At 45.5% G+C, this 22,146-nt stretch overlaps 2 protein-coding genes across 4 annotated transcripts; one reads left to right on the plus strand and one right to left on the minus strand.

Moving 5' to 3' along the window:
• Positions 1 to 483: 483 nt before the first annotated feature.
• Positions 484 to 10,587, minus strand: DNAAF6 (dynein axonemal assembly factor 6). 2 transcript variants are annotated; one of them, XM_064463140.1, is made up of 7 exons: positions 10,304 to 10,587; positions 9,803 to 9,919; positions 8,104 to 8,167; positions 6,516 to 6,621; positions 4,577 to 4,673; positions 3,662 to 3,747; positions 484 to 1,259 (listed from the first exon to the last, which is right to left on the minus strand). In XM_064463140.1, the coding sequence occupies exons 2-7, from the start codon at positions 9,896 to 9,898 to the stop codon at positions 1,130 to 1,132; spliced, it is 579 nt and encodes a 192-aa protein (XP_064319210.1). In that variant the 5' UTR covers positions 9,899 to 9,919; positions 10,304 to 10,587; the 3' UTR covers positions 484 to 1,129. The 2 variants fall into 2 exon arrangements, with proteins under 2 accessions (XP_064319210.1, XP_064319212.1); XM_064463142.1 differs by lacking the exon at positions 10,304 to 10,587 and adding an exon at positions 10,041 to 10,291.
• A 44-nt stretch (positions 10,588 to 10,631) lies between these two features.
• On the plus strand, positions 10,632 to 21,751 carry LOC135315362 (nuclear pore glycoprotein p62-like). Of its 2 annotated transcripts, XM_064463138.1 has the most exons (12): positions 10,632 to 11,049; positions 11,910 to 12,310; positions 13,742 to 13,852; positions 14,248 to 14,376; positions 15,456 to 15,551; positions 15,995 to 16,100; positions 16,252 to 16,396; positions 16,788 to 16,837; positions 16,961 to 17,095; positions 17,792 to 17,903; positions 18,779 to 18,845; positions 21,532 to 21,751. In XM_064463138.1, exons 1-12 carry the CDS (start codon positions 10,763 to 10,765, stop codon positions 21,621 to 21,623), a joined length of 1,731 nt encoding a protein of 576 aa, XP_064319208.1. In that variant the 5' UTR covers positions 10,632 to 10,762; the 3' UTR covers positions 21,624 to 21,751. The 2 variants fall into 2 exon arrangements, with proteins under 2 accessions (XP_064319208.1, XP_064319209.1); XM_064463139.1 differs by lacking the exon at positions 13,742 to 13,852.
• The last annotated feature ends 395 nt before the right edge of the window (positions 21,752 to 22,146 follow it).

A 22,146-nucleotide genomic window follows, 5' to 3' on the forward strand; every position in this document is an offset into this window, starting at 1 on the left:
GGCAGTGTCTTCAATCCATCATGGAGAATTAATCTTCTCATTACAGCCTGCCACAAATTTAGCTGCATGGGTATTGTCTGCAACCTAGCTGGTCAATTATTTTCCTCTACTTCTACACCAGAAGAATGCAGGACCCAAGCCATTTTGGTTTTAAAGTACTTACAAGCTTTTGGTTAAGTGTACCTAAAGTTCATCAACATGCAAGACCCTGCTTTTCCTCTCCATTTTGACCATTGAGCAAATATCTGTTTCCTATATGATCAACAACATTAAATGAATATATTTGCCTAGCAGCTAGTAAGGGAAACATTCTGGTTACCCACCTCTGTAGCTTTAGATTGGACCTGAAGGCTGAAGAGAAGCTTTTGCCACATTTCAGCCCTTTGAGTGATGCTTTGTGATGCAAAGTTCCTCTTATGTCACTTTTAGGAAGTCTCTCAGGACATAATACAGAGAAGGCAGAGTGAAAGGTAACTGGAACTGTTCATTAGAACACATTCTTTTATTAATCAAGAAAGATCAGAAAAATAGCTAGAGGGATGGCAGGTGAATAGATGACACTAAACCGCACATTGTCAAAAATTGTTCAAAAGAGCTGAGCTGTTCAACAATCCAACTATAGCTGGTTACTTTGTTCTGCCAGTGTAAAGCAGCCTCAGATGTGGACATGGACCCCTAAAGAGCTTTGATCTTCTCATCAAGAAGTAGCTAAGAGGCCATTCTGTACCATCCCCATCCCAGAATTGGAGGCCAAGCAAGAGTATCACCACTTGCAAGTCTTGCAACGGTAACTAAGCACCAGACCCATTGGTCAGAGCCTCATCGTGCTACTTATCAGCCATAACCACAGAAAGACTTTCTCTGGCTTACAGAATTGTAGTCTCCTATTTTCTGATTCACAGAGCCTGTATCAGACTGAAGGAAGCAGAACATTAACCAGAGCAGTGCAAGAGCTGGACAGCCTCAGCTTATAGAACATGTGGGTGCTAGGTTCCTCCTAACTCATTCAGTTTCTCCAGGGATATTCCCCCTGGATTGTTCAAGGGAAACAAGCTACTATTTCATGACCAGCTAGGTTTCAAGAAGACTTCAAACTGAGAGATTACATTTTGCAAACTTTCTCAATCCATCAGACAAAATTTATGAAATCAAACTTCCTTGATAATCTCAAGGTGACTTCCAAGGTCTCCTCTTCAGAGAGAAAACGAGCTTTACCATTCTTGCTGTCTACCTGGTAGGGGAGATGCAGCAGCAGCTTCCTGTAAAAGAGGGCACAGAGACTTTCAGTGTCTCAGACCAGGTGAGCAATTGAGGTGGCACTGCAAGTTACTCTTACAATTTGCCAATCAGTACACCAAGGAACATTCTTTCAGTATATTTCATTCTTGTGGCAGGTTGTGGGGTTCCTGCAATACCTGGTGCATAGCCCTGGTGTACAGGCCCTGGAATATTTCCAACGCTATTCCTTTCTTTTGGCTGTGGCTATGACAACGGTTTCCAATGATAGATTGTGGGCTCTCTCCACTGTTCTTGCTTTTGCACAGTGCTGCATTTTAAATGCAGAGAAAGGGGGAGCTGCATTGATAATGATCTGGTGGTAAAAATCTGAATAATGCCTACAGCCTGAACGTGTCTTCAGGAGTTTGTCTTCTCTAGTAAAAAGAAATAAGTGTTGCAGCCTGATTAGAGATTCTGGCCAGTCCAGCTTCACAAAGGATATGTCTACACTGCAAAGCACAGTTCAGGTATGAGAATGGACTTCGAGTTATGGAGTTGCTGGGATTTTAACCTACACTGAAGATTAATGATCCCCTACCTGTGGCTCAGGCACATTATACACAAAGAAAGGCTGAATCTTGGGTTCCGGAACTATTCCACAGTCCCTTATGTTAGACATACAGCTTTTCTGGGATGGCTGACAAGACTTCCGGTTTATTTCCTCACCAGGATGTCACAGACTGGACCCATTCAACTCTTCTCATTGATGACAGTTCTAACTTAGTTGCTCATGCAGGGTCTGGACTCCTTCCCCTCTTATCCCAGGCTTATATGTTAGCAGTATGAATGATGGGCCAGTCTTGGACCTCCACTCCATTGACAGTGCAAATGGAATCAAGGGCACTGTAGAATCAAGGGATCTGCCCAGCCAAACTACATAAAGCCCAACAAGGCAACATGGTAGCATAGATGGGAATTACTTTAAACTGGGGTTTAAATCATGTTGATTCTTTTCAGCTGTCTTGTAGGAGCCGTGGCTGAAAGAGGTACAGTCAAAACACCTTTGCACCACACCTACTGAAGGCAGCCATTTGCTATAATTTGGAGAAGACCCTAAAATCAGCTTGGCTTAGAATCAGCCCCAGGACTACAGAGTTGGAAACACTTCCTTTGAGCTCTCCTGCACATCTGTGAGACTAAAGTGTTTTTCAGTATGTAGAACTTGAAATCTTGTTTGGTCCTTTCATACTGAGAAGGCTTGCACTTATATTTGTGAAGGCAGCACTGGCTTAGGCTGTACCCAAGCAACCATTAGATTTATGGCAAAATTTTTATTTGCTAGGCTTGTGACTAGAGGCAGCTGGATACTAAGAAGATTATGGCATATCTGAGGTACCAAAAAGACAGAACTGCAAAAGAAAAAGGATGCTGAGGTTTTCCTACATCTGCACCATTGCATTAAGCTACCTCTTTTACTACCTATAGGTTCTGCAAGTCATTAGCTGAATAATTATTCCTCCTGATTTTCCAGTTTCAGAGCTAGCCCTTCCAAACATTCTTCCACCTCTATAGCATCTTTGGGTTAAATCCAAGCAGGTGGTAACCGACTCAGCCTGGTTTTGTCTGTGAGAAAGGTGGCTTTTCTATAGTTAGTCCACTAGGGACAGAACTTATTCAGGCCTTAATCCATGGCCTGCGCCTTGAATTTATTTGCAGGAAGCTATTCGCATATGGATCTTCCCACATCCCATTCAATGCAGCAAGTCAGCCCAGAGAGGATTAAGCTTTCTTCTGCAAGCACTCTATTGTGAAGAAGGACTTAAAGCAAAACAGACATGGGAATTATCTGGAAATCTCATGCAAAGCAATTGCACACAGAGGGAAATATGGAGGAAGACTGAGAAGTCTGAGATTATATCAGTTAGTTTATTATCTTTGTAGGTTTGAAATAGACTTATAAAAAAGAACTCAAAGGAAATCTTTTTAGGGAAACCTGGTAACATTTTCATCTCTGCATTCATGCCTGGATATGTCCTCAATTTGGCTTTCGACTTCTGAAAATGTATCTGCACATTTTTTACCATCTTCAGTTATATATTTGTACAAATTAGTATTTAGAAAACAAACTCCCAATAAGTCCTTCAAGACCATGGGCAGTTTTTTGCCAGACATTTTGAGCCCTTGAAGCCTTGCTGTTTAAGTAGCTAAAATCTGTCTTAAAGCTGTTTTTGCTAGAACAGTATCACAGATTCAAAGCGAGCACACTATACACCTACAGATGGTCTATAGTTGTTTTTGTCTATATACCTATTTCTCATGTGCAATTAATAATCTGATCTGCATCTTTAGCTTTGCTTTCCACACAGCATTCAGTTGGAGGCTTGCTTAAATCTCCTTTCAAACAAGATATTAACTGTACTTCTATCAGTTGTGTTTCACTTACTTTTTCGGAGTTCGAAGGTCAAGAACCTTGTCCTGGATATCTAATATGATGTCCGAGTACTTTGTCTCTGGCAGCTTGATTTTAATCTGAAATGATGGGCAGAGGGAAAGCTGTGATTATTAGATATGTAGCCCTACAAGCCACAAAAGATCTCATCTTCATGTATATTTTGATGCTAGTGTCAAAGACCAACATTCTGAGTAGGTAATTTGTATCATAGAAAATATGACAGTAATAATGATTGCTTTCAATAGCTTAGTGATGTGTATTGATATCATATTTTCTTCAAAATCCTGAGCTCATAATGTACTTGACAGGTATTTTACATACAGTAAAACCTCCTGGCTTTGTGTATTCCAAGGACAGCTTGCTTCTACTAGAAAAATTGCACAGCAGTTCTACCTGTCTTGAAGTTCAGAAAGCAGGGAGGTCTTTGATCACATAATAATGGGACAAGATCTGATACCTGTAACTTTAAAGACTGTCAGTATTGTAGCATTCTGCTAACTCACATACCTTGTAATAAATGCAGGCAGATGAAAGCCATCTCCTTCCCAGCCCATCTCCCCTCCAAAATTGTGTCCAAGATGAAACTTCATCTCGGAGCTACTTTTTAGTTCCCTCAAGTCTGTATGTGGCGTATGCATTTGCATAGATTCTTTTGAGTACACTAGGTCCTTGAGGAGATACACGAGTTCCTCAGATTGGCAAGTGTAAATATCACAAATTTTGTCAATCAATTTTTGATCACAAATCACATCTACAAATACTTGAAGAACTATAAGAAATTCCTACAAGGGGCCAAAGGCAGCAATACAGCTTGGTGTTTACATTCTGTCCCTCAAGAAGGTGGCAAGATTGAAAAGGGTGGAGAAAGAGCACAAAGAAGGGATGGGAGATACAGGTTCAGCTCACCACCATATCTTCACAGCAGGCTGTGGAGGGATCTTTCCTGCTCATCCCAAAGAAGACGTCCTCTGTTCCCACACACTGTTTGAATAAAATCTGATACCTGAGGAAGAGAAGTAGTTGTCTAATAATACTGGAGAAGGGACAGGAGACTAAAGGTGACTGTATTTCTCAGAGGACAGTAAATATCCACATCGCATTGTCTCTCCCCCTTTTCAGTCTCCCTTCAAGTCTTCAACCCATCTGCACTGGGTTTCTGTTCAGAGCCATGACTGAAATAGCTAGAAGACAAGTGAAGATCATTCACTGCACCTTCCAAGGCACTCAGTTTTCTGCCTTTACTTCACTAAACAGCCTTTGCAGGATCAGGAAATGCATCCTAAGTGAACATGACAGTTATCAACTAGTCAAACACCACAAACTCTTGGGAAATGGATTTGAAAAGGATGCGGTCACAATTATATGTGTTATGTTCTGTCATTCAACAGTCTTGTAGCCTGAGCATAACTCTCTTTTGGTTAAGTTTTAATTCTTTTGCTTTTGGCAAACATTTATTTTCTACCCCTCTACATCTACAAAATGCAGAATCACATACTCCCTTGCTCTTAATACTTAATGAACTAGGAAATACAAACTAAAGATTGTATTTAGAACATACATTACTCCTACTAAATTAAGCAAAATAAGTGCAGCGAGTCACTTTAAGCTGTTGGAAAGAGTGTATGGGAAGTCTTTTTCACATCTTCACTGTTCATACGTGTATGTAAAAATTCCTAAGTCAATGAGAAATCTGTCTAATAGCTCTAGATGCACCTCTCTAGCCATCTGTTTTCCTTTTGGGCCATTTTCCTTGTTCAATTTGATGAACTGTTACAAATACTCTCTTTTCATCTGTGCAACAGAGGTCATAATTGCTTGAGGCTAGAGAAGCACTGCATTTTACCCAGCATGGACAGGAAGGGTCAAAAAATGGCATGAGAAAAGCTTTTGTTCTGCCCACAATACAAAGAGAGCTTGTTTTATACCTCACAGGTGATAGTTTCAAGAACGGCTGTATGTAAGTCTACGGGTGAATGCCAAATCATTTTCAGAATGCTGTCAAAGTTCAGGCGGGTCTCAGTCCTGTGTTTAGATCAGGAAATTGAACACCTAATGGCATGACTTATATGCAGAGAAAAATGAGAATTCTGGACTACAAACTAGTGTACAATATGCAGCTTCATGGGCTTCAGTCCATCTGCTCCAGCACTTAGCACTCCAGGATATGGTGTCAGAACACAAAGATTAGAAATGCAAAGGCTGCTTTGTGGATTGTCCCTGAAGGCTTACTGACCTCTACCAACTACAACTAACATGTGTGGTTGTATCTATTTCAATAACTTTTTGGTTTTGTTTTTCTATGAGCAAGGGAAATGGTTTTAGGCTGTCCCTTGACAGACTAAGATTGAATTACAAAATTTAAAAGTAGAAAACTGCCTGCACGTAGCCTTCCTTCCTGTAGCACTATTTGTCTCTAAAGAGCTTAATTCTTTGACATGCAAATATAAGTTGGAGTAATTTATGAATTTGTGAGTATGAAAAATGAATGTTGCAGTGGGAAAAGACAGGTATTTCACACTAATGGCATATTTGAAAGCTAGTAAATTGTTTTGCTGGCCTACTGCCCCATCTAATCTCATTTAATACAAGTATCTGACACTGCAGATAATCTTACGATGGAAAAAAACATCTCTATGTTTCTGTCATGAAATCAGAAGGTTTCCAAGGGAGAGGTTAAAATCACTCCTCACATGTTGCTTTAGATGCAACATCGATATCCTTCCTTTCTCCTTCCATGACACAAGCTTTTCAGATGGCTGTTTCACTCAAATGCAGTAGATGCTATTTAACTCATATTTCCGTTAACGCTATGTAAAGCCCATGCAGGTAATCTCAGCTCACTTACTCTGGCTGTTCTCTAGGGTCCCAGGTATCATCAAATTCAGATTCTTCTGGGACCTCCTCTGTATTCCAAATAGTTTTCCCATTTTCAGATTTCACTTGAAAAGCACCTGTAAGTGATGAGAAAAATCACTGTCATATTTTGGAACATCTATGTTCCTCTAGGTTTGCTGAAAACTTAGATTTTTCTAGGCTTTAGAAAAATCTTTGTATTAACAGCATTTTAGTTAATGACTAGAGCCTCCTTCACCTCAGTATCTTAATGAATGAAAATTTGCAGAGGGAGGACGTTTTCTCTTCACTTCCCTTAAATCTCCTTTACCCAACCTCTGTGTCAAGGAAATCCTCCTTTCAGGCATAAAATATCTTGCACTTCAAAATGGGTAACGTCTAGAAGTATGAAATATTAATCTTCCCCAAGCCCCCTGACATGAGATTTTTAAGTGAGCAGAGTAATTTACAAAAGGACCTCCTCCTCACATAGAAATCCAGTTTTTCCCATTAATTATTGAATATAGCCCAGGTAAGGTATTGAAGACACATGAAAGTTCACAGGCAGAATACTATGGTTTCTGCCTGCACTACATGGAAAAATGTATTTTCTAGTAAGCTGGTAAATCTACAGCTTGAAGGTTTTTATAGTAGAACATTTGGTTATTGTTGGAATCCCAAGCAAAAATACTCTATTTGTTATATTTGCCATGTTCCTTTCCTGCTATACTCATCCTGGTCCTTGTTGACCTTTCTTATGGCTCATAACTAAGCTACCCAATAACATGACCGCATTAGCTCCAGGAATAACTTTTCATTAACTTTGCCAAGCTTAAACTTGTCTTCCTTTCTTTCCTGAGTAGAATCCAGGGTGTTGAGACAAATCTAGCAACACTCAAGGTATTTGTTCTCACTGTCTGACAGTCTGCCTTTTTATATGATGCCAGAACACCTGGAGTCAGGTAAAGCATGTAAATGTCCAGGGTTTCCAGGCAAAGAATTAGGTGCAGGAAGGAGAATAACTGAAAAATGACTCTCATTCTGTTGAGGGCAGCACTGAAAAAAGCTTCTATTTCTTCCCATGTGTAGTCTAAATAGGGTTGTGAAACTTTTGGCGCGAATATGGTATGACTGCATTTCACGGTATACTTCATAGCTCTTCCTCCTCATAGGCACAGCCTCAGTTCCATGGTTTACTCCATGATGAGCCTTTCAGGGGATTACTTAGAAGTCCATCTTCCTTGTTTGCTCTAAGTGAGCATTAACAATTCAACGAGAGTACTTCTATGGAGCTTTTTGCTGCTCAGTTATGATTCCCATCAGCCTGTGACCAGGCTATGCTCTGTATCCTCTTTATCATCACCACTTGAGGCTGCTGTGCTCTGGAGTTACCCTTTCTGCTTCTCTTTGTGTATTCTGCAGTACAACTTTCAGGAAAAGAATTTTACAGTGTAATTATAAAAATGTAATGCTATTTCCATCTCAAAGGTCAGCGACCACTCTTTCTGAAGCAAACCCCATCATCAGTGGTTACTTACTACAGGTGTTACAGTCTGCTAACACAGGACTGAACGCCAAAACATAAAAACACTCCTCCTTACCAGTGGTCTCTTTCTTTACTGGTCCAATGCTACCAGGAGTCATGGCGCTAAAAGAACAGTGTGGCTGCAAAAAAGACAAATGGAACTTCAATAAATTTTCATAGAGCACAACTCAGTAACAACGATACTGTCAATAAATATAAAATGTTATCTGAGGTCAAACAAATCCCTGCTAGAATCCAAAAAATATTATTCCACACTTTCATGACCGAACAACTGAACATTCGCTGTTCTTCACTCTTACCCAGCAGAAAGTGACCATGACACACTGGGTTTAAGCATGACTCCCAGAAGCACAGTATTAAGACAGATGTGCTTTTTGAGTATTAGTTCCCGTGGCATTTTGGCAAAATTTCTATGCTTTGCCTGCCATGAAAATATTGCAGGAAACCAAAGGTGCTACACGAAAACCCCATCACAGCATTTGGATTCCTTTTGACAGTAGAGATCATATGAGGCAACAACATTTTCCTCTAATTATGAATCAATTTAGTGCTAATAGGCCAATGCGAGGCATTTCTCTGTATATGAAGACTCCTTGGTTTGACAGAAGTGCCTCATATGCACAGAACATTAAATTAAATCAAAATAAAGATTTCAATTTACCCAGATTGACTCAGACTTAATTGACATCCCTTGTGGCAATTTTCCATTTCTGTCTCTGGTGTCATTCCTTTTATTAATAAGATGTACACAAATTCTTTTAAAATCAGGATGTTTACTGCAAAGATATGTAGCAATAATGCTAGCTTTAAAAGGCAGGCATTAAACAGCTGAAGGGCAGTTAGAGTGTGAAGGACCACATCTACCACCTACTGAAAGTAAATTTCAAGGGATACAGACCCCTTTTACTCCAAATATTACTACCATTGCCACTACTAGTACCGAAGTGCTGGGTCAGCCAGCTGACTATTTATTGAGGAGTGATTTGGAGGAACACTAAGCATTTACCATTTTTGTTATCCATGTCGTAACATGACTTGTTCAAGATCCTAAGAGACTTGGCAAAGTTTTGAGCCTTCACAGAGGCCTTCCACATTGTGATTGTTGGCATCTGTGTCCCTCCTGGGATATTTCCCCCCAGCACACATGTGTGCCTAGATGAAAGCAACAGTTGCATTTTGCAGGAACAATGTATGTTTATCTGGTCCTGAGATGAACTGATATAGAAGAATGAAAAGATATTTCTCTCCTTAATCGTTCTACAGTCACCAACACATCTATTGTACTTTGATGATCAATTATCTCTACAGTTCTTCAACAGTACACTCAACTGCCTCTGGCTAGTTTAGTTTTTACTCAGAAGCTGAGCAGCAACTTTTTTTCCTTCATATAAAGTATTAAGATGTAACTGTCTTCATCTCTGGCACACTTCAGGGAAAAGTAGGGGGAAGTGTAAAGTATCTGAAGGTCTTCTAAATACATGTTCTCATTTCCTTCAGGCTGAAAAATTAAATCTCCCTCCCACTTTGTGGTCACAATCTCTCCTTGTTTTCCTGGGACATTTTCCTTATTCTCTCCTTCAAGTGCTAGTTACCCTAAAAGTATCTGCTAGCTGTTTCAATCAGTCCAAAACCTTCTAAGGTTTTAATTCTCTTTTTACTCACTCTGGGAAAAAGGACCTTGCTTCTCCTCAGTTAACAAGGATAGGCTATAGTAAAACGTGTAAAAGAAGCAGCATTTCACATGTAAGACTCACCACATGTTCATTATCATCATCATCATCTTCTTCTTGAGGATCACGAAGTAGTTTGGCAAGGAACTGCAGAGAAGAGCCTGAGGAAACACTGTCCATAGCAATACCCACTGCTTACCTCTGCAGAAAAAGCAAGTGACAGATGAAGACAGAGCAAAATGTGCTCTGTACAGACTGTAAAGCATAATTTTCCTGCTGCATGTATATATAACAGAAAATAATCAACCCTTCATCTCCATACCTACAGACTTGCTCCACAGGCATTAATTGCAATCACTGCCCATCCTTAGAGCGACTATTAGCTCTGGTAAACAAAGGGTGAACAAGGATTTACAGAAGCCGCAGCCAGGGCGAGGGCGGCAGAACACCTTGGCTCAGCGCTCGCCCTGAGGCGCCAGGAAGGGTCCTCGTGCAGGGTGCCTGCCCACCCGCCGTGCTCCAGGCGGGTTTAGAACAGCTCTGGCTCCGGGCCCAAGCTCGGGGCCGGCGGAAACCCGCCCTCACCGTGGCTCCCGACCCCGCGGTGGGGGCACCGGGGCGGCCGCGCCGCAGCGGCAGCGCACAGCCGCCCTGACCCGCCCGAAGGCCGCGGTGCCGCCTCACGGCCCGGAGCCGCCCGCCGGCACCGGACGCGTCCCCCGTCACCGCGGCAACGGGGCGCCGCTGCCCCGCCCCTCCTCCTGCCGCCTCGCGGGCCAATGCGGCCGCGCCGGCCGCGAGCGGCGGCGGGAGGGGCCAATAGCTGTTGAGGGCGGGAAGCCCCGGCCGGTGGCTGGGCGGTGGCGGAGAGGGGCGGGCGCGGAGCGGCGGCGGCGGCAACGTGCGTCATCGGGGAGCGCCGCGGTTCCGTGCGGTGCGGCGCGGCGGGGCCGGTCGGGGTTGGGCTGGGCCGCCGCCGTCGTCCCCTCCCGCGCCCGGGTGTCCCGGCGGTGGCCGTGCGTGCTCCTGCAGGCCGCAGCCGCCATGAACCAGTTCAGCCTCGGGTCGGGTGCGGCGGGAGGCGGCTTCACTTTCGGCACGCCGAAGACGGCCGCCACGACGGCCACGACCGGCTTCTCCTTCTCCACGCCTGCCGCGTCGGGGGGCTTCAGCTTCGGGAGCGCGGCCCAGCCGCCCGCCAGCAGCCAGCCCGCCGGGCTCTTCTCTTTCAGCACGCCGGGCGCTGCCGCGCAGCCCGCCAGCTTCAGCTTCGGGACGCCGGCCACGGGCACGGGCACGGCGGCGCCGGCAGCGAACGTGTTCCCGCTGGGGTGAGCGGCGCGGGGGCCGGCCGGGCCCGTGGTGGGGGCGCTGGCTTTCCGGAGCGGCCCTGGCCGCTGCGGGCGGGCGGGCGGGTGGGTGATGCCCCCTCGTTGCTTCGGAAGCGCTTTGCGAGAAATTCTCCAGCGAGCAAAGCTGTTGGTGTTATGCCTTAGGGTTCCCGCTGCGCTATAGCACTTTGGGAAAAGCGTTCGGTGAGACCCGTTGCTGGTCGGTGCTGACGTTTTCGGATGGGTGTTAAGAAGAAGCAGTTCCACAGTTCGGTCTGCAGTTGGGGTACAGGCGCTGGCTTGAAGAAATGATAAAGCTTTGCATCCGAGCATAAAATGTCTTGCCCTTTCCAATGGGAGCGTGGAGAGCTCGGGATGTTTCTTCAGCCGAGTGAGACCATTCTGCCCTTAGGAAAGGCTGTAGTCTCTGAAGTGATTCTTCTGAACTGCTGCTATTGAAGCTTGCCAGGTGGGAGCAGTGGGAAGGGAGCTCAGATTGGGGCTAGCAGTAGAAGTTAGTTGAAAAAAAAAAAAAAAAAGCATCTTGTGTAGAGGAAGTGAAAAGGGTGTTTAGGGGCTGAGAGAATAAGCACCTTTGCTTACGCTGCCTTGAGGGTCTTCTGGTGGCTGGATGGGTGGAGGGAATGAAGAGGGAGTCATTATCAAGAGACTTGACAGAGGGCTGCCCATGACAGGAGTTGGGGTACAGTCTTTGCCAAAACTGAGACACAAACCTGGTCAAGTGCGTCCCTTTTTGCAAGGTGGTTTCTGCTGTCAGCAAACGGTCTGCGAGAAAGGTGACTCAGTACTTGACTGGGCGTACGTCTCAAACAGATTGGCTTTTTTCTTTTCTTCTCTAGGGCAAATGCACCAAAACTGAACTTTGGAGGCAGCACTGCAACTCAAGCTACTGGAATGACAGGGGGCTTTGGATTTAGTAGCTCTGTACCGAGCAGCGTGCCCTCAAGTCAAGGAGCAGCCCCTTCTGGCTTTGTATTTGGATCTGCGGGCACCACCACCGCCGCCACCACCGCCACCACCACCTCCGCTCAGTCTGGGACAACTGGCGGGTTTACGTTCTCCAGTGGTACCACAACTCAGGCCGGAACAAACAGCTTCAACATTGGCACGGCGGCTCCACAAGCAGCGTCCACAGGGTTGACCTTTGGAACGGCACCCGCGGCTGCTGCCACCACTGCTGCCAGCTTAGGAGCTGCCACCCAGTCAGCAGCCCCCTTCAGCCTAGGGGGGCAGTCCACAGGTGGGTGCCTGGGCTTGAAATGGGAGCTGTGTTGAGGACGCTTGTCAGAGGGGAGGGAGGGCAGCCAGGGATGGTGTGGAGGTTCTGCAGCCTCCTGCTTCCGCTGGTGTGAAACAAAGCGAGTGGCTGGAGTCAGTGGTTTTTCTGACATGCTTACCCAGGCCCTTCAGTGGTGAGTTATAGTTGCTCTTTAGCCTTCAGCACGCTGCTTTCCTGGGAAGTAGATGTCTCCAACCTCATGTCTTACTGGACTTGTACCGATCATTTGTTTTTTGAGGCCAGCAGGTAACGCAGACAGAAAACCCCATCCATTAGGATCCCAGAAGGTGTGCCTGAATCCATTTGTTTCTTCACATTACAGTACTTGGCAGAGTTTGAACATGTGTTTAACTGAGCTAGAGAGTTTGTCTCTTGCCTAGGGCAGTCTGGCCAAGCAAAGCATGTGTTTGGGGAAGTGTTTCAGGACAGCACCTTGGTCTGGCTGATTTTTGTGCTAAACCACTGTTTCACTTTCCCGTGGCAAGAACCTGCCTGCCGTGGCAGAGTCTGGCAAAAGTTAGGTTTGCAGCTTTTGATTTACTTGTTGGTGTGATAGCGCTGTCCTCAGAGAGAAGGTCGTCAGCTCTGGGGTGGGTGTGATGTTCATCTGTGATAGAATCATTCTTGAAAGCCCTTGTAGGTAGTGAGCTCATCAGCCCTGGTTCATTTCCTGGGCAGCAGTTGCGGTTTAGCCCCCGTTGGCAAGTAAGCCCCACATAGCCACTTGCTCGCTCCCCCCCATTGGGATGGGGGAGAGAATCAGAAGACTACAAGTGAGAAGGCTCGTGGGTTGACATAAAGACAGTTTAATAAGTAAAGCAAAAGAAGGAATTAATTCACTGCTTCCCATGGGCAGGCAGGTGTTCAGCCATCTCCAGGAAAGCAGGGCTCCATCAAGGGTAATGGTTATTTGGGAAGACAAAGGCCATCACCCCGAATGTCCCCCTTCCTCCATCTTCCCCCAGCTTTATATGCTGAGCATGATGTCACATGGTGTGGGGTATCCTTGGGTCAGTTTGGGACAGCTGTCCTGGCTGTGTCCGCTCCCCTCACAGCTTCTTGGCCCGCGGCAGAGCATGGGAAGCTGCAAAAGTCCCTGGCTGGTGTAAGCGCAACTTAGCAGCAACTAACGCGTCTCTGCGTTATCGACACCATTTTCAACACAAATCCAAAACGTAGCCCCATACTAGCTACTGTGAAGAAAATTAACTCTATCCCAGCTGAAACCCGGCCAGTAGCGCAGAGTATTTGTTACGCTGACTATGAATGTTTTTTCTTGTTATTGCTTCTAACTTGACTGTTGCTGTGATCAGTGGAAACTACAGTAGTAGATCAGTGGAAACTCTGTAGTAGAAGGTTGGTCTTTTATTTTACTTATGTGACTCGTTCCAGGTCTAAACTTTGGGTCATTGCCTTCAACGGCAGCCACTAGTGCACCCACGGCAACACTGACTACTAGTACCAGCCAGGGACCTGCTCTGTCCTTTGGAACCAAACTGGGAGGTAGGATGTGATTTTATGCGAATTGCAGTGAATTACTCAAGACTCTGTGAGTCTGCTGTCCTTCTGGGAATAGTTTTCTAAACTGGAGTCTGGAAATGGGCTAGAAGTGTTTGTTACTGTGAATTTGCAACGGCATCGGTAATCTGTGACAGTCCATACAGCCCTTGAACTTAGTATCCTATATTTTTTATTGCGCCCCACGAGCCAGGTTCTGTTCTGTACTTCTTGCTAGAGCTCAAGGTTAAAGGGTACGTTGGGAAGGAGATAGCGTTGAGGTAGAATAAGAGGAAAAATAGTTTAAAATTCCTACATCCATATAGACCCGGTGTAGATAGGCAAATTTGTATCCCATTCTGAGCTTGACTGTACAAGATCTATGCTTTTTCTGTTTGTAGTACCATCCACAGCTGCTACAACAGCCTCCACCACCACAACCTCCGTTCTTGGTTCAGGGGGGCCTACGTTGTTTGCGTCTGTAGCGAGTTCTTCAGCATCGACGTCTTCTACCACCACGGGCCTCTCACGTAAGTCAGAATGTACGGCTTTTACCCACTGGGGGACTAAACGAGCAGCGTGGTTGGTGCTACCTGTCAGTAATGGAGCCGCAGATGCTGGGGTGATATGGGAGGGTTTTGTTCCAACCAAAGGTCGCTTTAGATTCAGAGTGGGCAAGCAGCAGTTTGAGCTGTACGTGGATTTTTTTATTTCTCTGCCTGGGTAGTATCGCCGCAGCTGAGCCTTCCAGTGATGTTTAGCTGCTGTCTTCCAGACCCCAGTGCCCTGAGTGTGGTTACGTCCGCCTTTGCCTCTTGCATTAGGTGTTCACACTTCTTTAGGAACAGTGGCCTGTGACAGTGGAGATGCAGTGTGGTTAGAGAGTAGTATTGACACAGCTGTATGTTTACAAGTTCCTCTGGTAATACCTGGCCAGTTTCTTCCTGTGAAATGATTTTTATAGTGGGAAACAGTGTCTGTTTTCTGAGCACCTACAGTTTGCAGGTACCTTGCATACCAGCCTAACAACTTGTATTTTTAGAAGCTCTACAGTGCTTGCGTTGCTACTGTAGTTCCAGAGGTGACCCTAATCTTAGTGTTTAAGAATGCTTTTAAGCTAACGGGCGTTCTCTGTTCATCACGATGTCTGAAACCTTGTCCTTAGCTGATAATAGGTGGGTTGTTTCCAGGCAACCGAGATGTATGTGAGCAGCGTTTTCCCTGTAGTATGTGCAACTGTATTGCTTTAGCAAGTAGACTCCTGCAGAGATTGCATTTCCTGCCTGCCAGCGTCCAGTACCCTTTGCTTATTTTGGCGTTTGATGGCAGTTCTATTTTGAATTATCTAACACTGGTAAGGAGGAGCGACGGTAGCTTGGCACCTGTGTTGATAACTTTCCTGGGAGAATCGCAGAGCATTCTGGCTGTTTGGTAGCTTCAGCCTGCCTTTTTTCCTGTTGTGTCTGGGTGATCCTTCCACTGAGCGGTGACCCTGCCTAATAGAAATAAAGACCAGTTGGAGGTGGGTGAGCGGGCAGGGTGGAGCTTTTCAAAGGGGCACTGTATTTAATGGGTTACACAAACTCTTTGTGTTGTCTTCTGTTTACAGTTGGTGCCCCTTCCACGGGGACGTCCAGTCTTGGAACGCTTGGATTTGGCTTAAAAGTTCCTGGAACAACAGCTGCTGCAACAAGCACTGCCACCAGTAAGAACTGGATGCTAGAAGTAGCTGAAGAGAAGGAAGCCTGACTTCATTGCTCTGTAGTAGCGTAAAGGGCCATGCTGGTGTGGTAGCACAGCAGTTCTGATTTCTGATGCCCTCCAGCAACTGAAAATAACACAGTATTTCTTTCTGTGATCCTCCTTTTCCGTCTCTCCAAATGCACAGTTCCTTGTGACTCCTGAGAGCCTGTGCACAGCAAAGGCACTTTGGCTTTGATGTTCTGGATTGGAGCAAGCGAAGTAAATGGGTTAGCTGCTCCTTCTCCAGCCTGCCTGTGCAGGTGCAGAACTGGTCTAAGAGGTGAGGGAGAGGTGTCCCGATGGGGGAAGGGAGAGGGCAAAGACTTGCAGGGAGTGTTAGGGAGAGGTGTTTTGTGTTTCATTTCTGCCCCATTAATCTGTTTCTTCCACAATCTCTTCTTTCAGGCACTACTTCTGCTTCTGGCTTTGCTTTGAATCTGAAGCCGTTAACTTCCGCTGGCGCCATTGGAGCTGGGACTTCTACAGCGGCCATAACCACAACAACCACCAGGTGGGTATTTTGTAACAACCGACTGTTTTCTCTCTGAGGCGAGAGGCAGTATTAATGCTGGTATCTGGTGGAGGAGGGGGAAATGAGTGGTGTCATGCCTATAGTTTGGTTTTTGATCTTGTGTTCTGTACTGTCTCGCACTTCCTCTCAGCGCGCCTCCAGTGATGACCTATGCCCAGCTGGAGAGTTTGATAAACAAGTGGAGCCTGGAACTGGAAGACCAAGAGAAACATTTTCTCCATCAAGCCACGCAAGTTAATGCCTGGGATCGGACGCTGATAGAGAACGGTGAGAAGGTAAGGTGACATCCAGTGTAACCTGATCTTGCTTGCTTAGCTCCTTAAAGGCCTTAACTGTTACAGAGGCAACAAGCCATCTAGCGGGACTTTCTACTTGTGAAAATCCAGATGAGAATTATGTCTGGATGCTTGTGAAAGACTCCCTGTATGCTGTGTAGGCACTGGAGCTTGGAAGTCTGTGAGTTTTCACTGTGATAACAAGTTATCTTAGGGTGTAGCTTTGAAAGCCAAACCTCCATTGTTGAATTTTTGGTCTGTAAATCCCGACGTAACTGTTCCTTGTTTCTAGTAGACGTTTGCGTGGTGCTGCTTTCTCAGTTCTACCGCTGCTCTTTTATGAGTGGACTTTTGAGTTTTCACAGTTTGACTAAGTGTCTTCTGTTTCCAGATTACTTCATTACACAGAGAAGTAGAGAAAGTGAAGCTTGATCAGAAGAGGTATGGAGCCATGAACACCTGGGATGATTTTGTTTCTTTTTGTGCATCTTGTTGCATTGTGGTATGGCCAATCTAGAATGTATGTAATCTCTAAGTGGAGGCTGTAACGTTTTCTCTTCTCAGACTGGATCAGGAGCTAGACTTCATTCTGTCCCAGCAGAAAGAGCTTGAAGACTTGTTGACCCCCCTGGAGGAGTCTGTGAAGGAACAGAGTGGGACTATCTACTTGCAGCATGCGGATGAAGAACGGGAGAGGACGTAAGAGGGAAAAATCTGCTTTGGACTTGTGATGAGCAGACTGATGTGGCGATGATCAGTCAGCAAGAAGTAGAGTTGGGATGCGTGACAGTATTGATCTACGAATGGCCCTTGTCAAACACATAGTCCTGTTTTATACACGGCAGCTTAGATTTTACGCATTAGAAATAGGGGAATTGCAACTGGAAGCCCTTGAATCAGCATGAAAACCTGTTTGGGTGTCGGTCTAATCAGCTGCCTGGGCAAAGGTTACTAATTCTGGCATAACCTCTGAAAACTAGTGACGATGTAGTGACAGAAGTGATGAGAGCAGAACGCATTATGTGTGGCTCAAGGTGTCCTTGTAAGCCTTACGTGTTGATTTGTAGCAGGGTAATTAAAATAAGTGTTTGTCTGGTTCAGGAGAGAGAAACCTTGAAGAGTCTGGACTAGCTGGTTCCCTCAGTTCTGACAAAACCTTCCAGAAGGCCCTCCATACTGTTGCTTGTCTGTCTCCCTCTGTCTGTCAAGAGAAGGAGGTTAAGGAGTTCCTTCATCTGTGTGATAGAATGCCTCTCGTGGTGCTGTTCCCACGTATCTGCCAGCCGTGGTTGAAAGGCATGGAAGCTAGTTCTGATGGCCCAAACGGGTGACTGGGAGGAGGTGTTCTGAAGTTCACGTGAAATATTCTGAGCTTGGTTCCCGTGTGTTTTGCAGCTATAAACTGGCTGAAAACATAGATGCTCAGTTGAAGCGTATGGCCCAAGATCTGAAGGACATCACTGAACACTTGAATACATCAAGAGGCCCAGCAGATACGAGTGACCCGGTAAATCCAAACTTTATTTTTTATATGTTGGTAAGAGACAAAGGTTATTTAACAGCTGTACCTCTTTGTTTGTCCGCTCGTGGATACTCTGCTGCTTGTGGTTCCAAGCTTGGAAGGGTATTATGTTTCGTCTTTGGGTTGGTTCTCTTTGTTAAACCTGCATTATAGCACAGCACGAGCCAGCCTGACTCGCATACTTACTCTGCAGTTCTGTTAATAATTTTCAGGGTATCTCATCCTGGTACGTACTCTGGATGTTTGTTATTGTCTACTTTTTGCCTAGATTACAGCTTTGTTTCAGCAGCTTTGTTTAACGTTGATCCAGCTACATGCTCCACCACTCACATCCTCCTTGTGACAAATCTAGATTTTGTTCCGAGCGCCCTCCGTAGCTGCTTTTTCCTTTTACTACTTTGGTATCCTCATGAAAACAAGATCTGAATTGTCAGCTGTTCCTGATATGTATTAAATGGATCTTCAGTACTCCTTGTGGCTTTACTTGAGAAGCTTTTTCTGAGTAAACATTTCCTTTCAGTATTGCAGACTGAGTTTTTTCCCATTCCTTTTTACTTTTGCCACCCCAGGGCTAAGGTGCTGAACGTTGCAGTGGTTCCTAGGTCTAAATTGGAATAAGCCTAAGACACAAGCGTATGTACACTCTAAACCTGTCAGTTTTGTTGATGGTAAAGAGAAGCAAAGCAACAGAGGCGCTGTGCAGGCTTCCCTGGGAAAGTGGCTGCTAAGTTAGTGGAGCTGTACGTATGAGAAATTTGACCGCATCCGTGTTCCAAAGGCAGGGACGGGCAGGCTGTTGTCTTCTGCTCTTGGTTTTTATGTAATGTAACAACTGACCTGCACCTTCTCTTTGTGCTCAGCTTCAGCAGATCTGTAAGATTTTGAATGCACACATGGATTCATTGCAGTGGATTGACCAGAACTCAGGTGAGGGTCGTCTTGCAGCTTTTGGGGAATGTAAGTTGGAAGCATGTGGCATGTGTGCAAGTGTTTCTTGATCATAAATGAGTCGCTGGAGATCCCTGAGGAAGTTTCTCCTCCGCATCTTCAATTACAGTGGTCCCTTCTGTGCTTGAATTCTCCTCATGCGCATTGAAGGCCTCTGCTGAGAAGTAATTCCCGGGAACTGCTAGTGTTCGACCAAAAAGCACTGACTGAAAAGCATCAGTGCAAAGCAGAGGACTTGAAAACGTTATGCTTTGTTCTGTCAAGCTAAGGTTAAATCTGTCAACTTCTAAACTGTTGTGGGGTTTCCCTTTGGAACGGGAGGACTGGGGGGGTTGTGCGTGTGTTTAATGTGACCATCCTCCCGCCGCCCCCAACAGGAAAGCCATATCCGGGTAAGACTGAGCAGCATGCATTTATCTACGTGCGTGGTAACTCTGGAGTGTGGGAATTTCACAGGAGCAATAACGTGAGCTGTAGTGCGGAGCGGAAGATGCACTCGGTAGTGAAAACTCGATGGCGAAGTTACTGTTGTTCTTGTCGCAGATCATCACCCTTCACTAGTATATCGTGGTAGCATACTAAAAGCAAACAGGAAAAGGAACTTTTCTCACAGGGAGTGCCTCCTTGTGAGGGGTTCAGGAATTCTACGCAGTTTTGATTTTAACTGATGTTAGCAGCCACACGGGGGCATGGCAGAATAAAGCAGTGCTCTTCTCACCAGCACCACATTGCAGTGTCTGGCTGTTGTGCTGAGAAAGTGCCCGCAGCTGGTGTCGTTGCTGGGTGAGAGCAGGCATAGTACTGTCCATGTTTTAGTAGTATATTACCGGCTTAGGTCAGGATTTAATTTGGCTTTTTGTCCCAGAACATATATGCTAATTTCTGCCTTCCAAACTTGCCTGTATCGGGAAATCGGGTGCAGCTCCTGAGGCGTCAGAAGTCTGACTTTAGAGAAGGTGTGTGAAAACAGCAGCCTGTTTCCTTTGAATTTTCCTAGACAGGAGACCCATTTGTTCCTCTGTCATTCAGTACCGATGAAACTGTCTTATCAGTTCATCACGATTCATTCTCTGTGCTGGGAAATGTACATCTGAAGAAACGGTTCATCTTCATTTCACTTTCAGACAAGAAAGAAGCAATAAGCCTAGGAAATTGCCAGTTTTAAAGCAGGTTAACGTATCTCTCTGTTTCTGTGGGGTTCTTGGTGAGGAGGAGAATTCCTGCTACTGTGTGCACTGAAGTGGTAGGGTGGTCAAATGGTGCCGTTTTGAAGTAGCCCTTCAAGTAGCCCTTGCCATTAGTAAATTGAGTAGGCCTGGGAAGGACACGTTCCTTAACATCCTTTCTGTATGGACAAAAAATAATTAACCACTCCTCCCCCCAAAACCAGAAGTAGGACGTTCGTGCTGCAGGTGATGTTATCAACTTTTGTTTCCTGTGGAACACCTCCATGACTGTTTCCCACAGCCAGTGGTCTTTTCTAGGCATACTCATGCCCAGTGGCTCTTAACTTGTCTGACTTGTTAAACAGTTATGTGCCGCTGTGGCCCTTGATTCAAATGGCTGTTAACCTACGCTGCCGCAATTAAATGGACTTGCTGAAGGTGGACGCAGGGTGGTGCTGGTTCCACAAGTGGAAGGAGCGTTTGGGCAAAGCCTTGCTCTGAGCTTCTGCCTCTTCCTGAGAGGCCAGGAAGTCTTCTCTTTTGTAGTCAGAGCCGAATTGTGAGTTGAGCGAGAGGTATCTGTGAGACAGTGAAGCAGACTGCCATTTTATGCCGTAATAATTTTTGTATGGAGGATTTTTGAAAAGTGACAAACTGAAACGTGTTGCTTAATATGTTACTGGGAGATTCTGGGTTTGGCGTGCTGTGCGAAATAAAAGCTAACCTGGAGTCTCTCTCATGAAGCCACAGGCTGACATAATGCCGCAGCCCTGTTGAATAGCTTCTGATAAGCTTCCGTGGAATGAAATGAGAAACTGCTTTGGCTTGTGCCAGGACTTTTTGTATATTGCGATGCCTGCTGCATTTAAAGTTGATGATCAATCAGTGGCTTACGTACTTCCAGATCAGTGGTCTGCAAATAACAGATGATCTGTGTTGTGGCTGCAAGTGCTCTGCAGCTCTTTATGTGCTTGTACTGTCTTTTCTGTGTTTACGTCAAAAGCTTGTAATGGCTGTGTGAGATGCTGCAGGAAAGCACGTATATACTTCTAACGGGTTGTGTGGTTTGCCTGTAACTTGCGCAGTTCAGAGCGAGTTTAGCGGGAGGTGGGTAGGGAGAGCTGGTTTCTAGAGCAATTGCTTTTTCTCCAGCTGCAGACCAGCTTGCAGTTCCTGTTCAGGGAGGGTTTGCTCTGCCCTCTGACGCAGTGCCCGGGAACTACGACAAACCGGCATGGCCAACAGTGTCAACAGCGTGTCCCAGGACTCTCCCGATCCTGGCTGCCTTTTCCCTGAATGCCTCCGAATACTTTTTCGACAGTCGTCTTTGCCTTGGAGGGTTAGCAGGGCTTTGTGTTGGGTTTTTGTCCTTCTTTGTGCACTGTCAAACCTGAGTGACTGTCAAAGTCAAAATGTTTTTCTTTCTCATTCTGCAGGCTAAGCAGTGCAGGTTTGTGTTTTAGGGTGATGGTAAGATTAATCGCTTGTTTCTCCCACAGCCGTGCTGCAGAGAAAGGTAGAAGAGGTGACAAAGGTTTGCGAGAGCCGCCGCAAGGAGCAAGAGCGCAGTTTTCGGATCACATTTGATTGAAAGACGCAAAGCTTGAAGGGTTAACCTAAAGCGTCCACAGAAAACAGAGGTGGCTGGGGACCTCGGTCTCCCAGTTGCGATCTGGGTTTGTTTCTTTTCTTTCAATAAAATTTGTTGTTTGTTCCAAAGCCTATCTTTCCAGTGTCTGACTGGAATTCAGCCCACTCCAGTCTGAGAGACCACGTGAAGTTGTGCTGGAAGCGTGCGCTCCTTGTCTCTGTTCTTTGTAACTGCATGCGGACCGGCGAGATACACAAATGCTGCCCTTGAGGGATTTAAGCAGCGTGTGACTCCATGGCTGAGCTCTCCAGTACTGAAATGTATCTTGAATATGTTGAAGCGGGACTTCATAAGCTTTTATTCAGGTCCTTACAGAGATGGTTTGATGAAGAGCTGTCCCTCAGAGGAGCTGCAGCAGCATGAGAGACTCAGATTCCTCATATCACCAGCTAGAGTTTGTGTTTAAACTAGGTAGGCTTCCACTTGTGAAAGCGGGCCTTGTCTCCTGTACTTTTGGCAATAA

Source organism: Phalacrocorax carbo, chromosome 11 (genome assembly GCF_963921805.1).
Source record: "Phalacrocorax carbo chromosome 11, bPhaCar2.1, whole genome shotgun sequence".
NCBI classification, from domain to species: domain Eukaryota; kingdom Metazoa; phylum Chordata; class Aves; order Suliformes; family Phalacrocoracidae; genus Phalacrocorax; species Phalacrocorax carbo.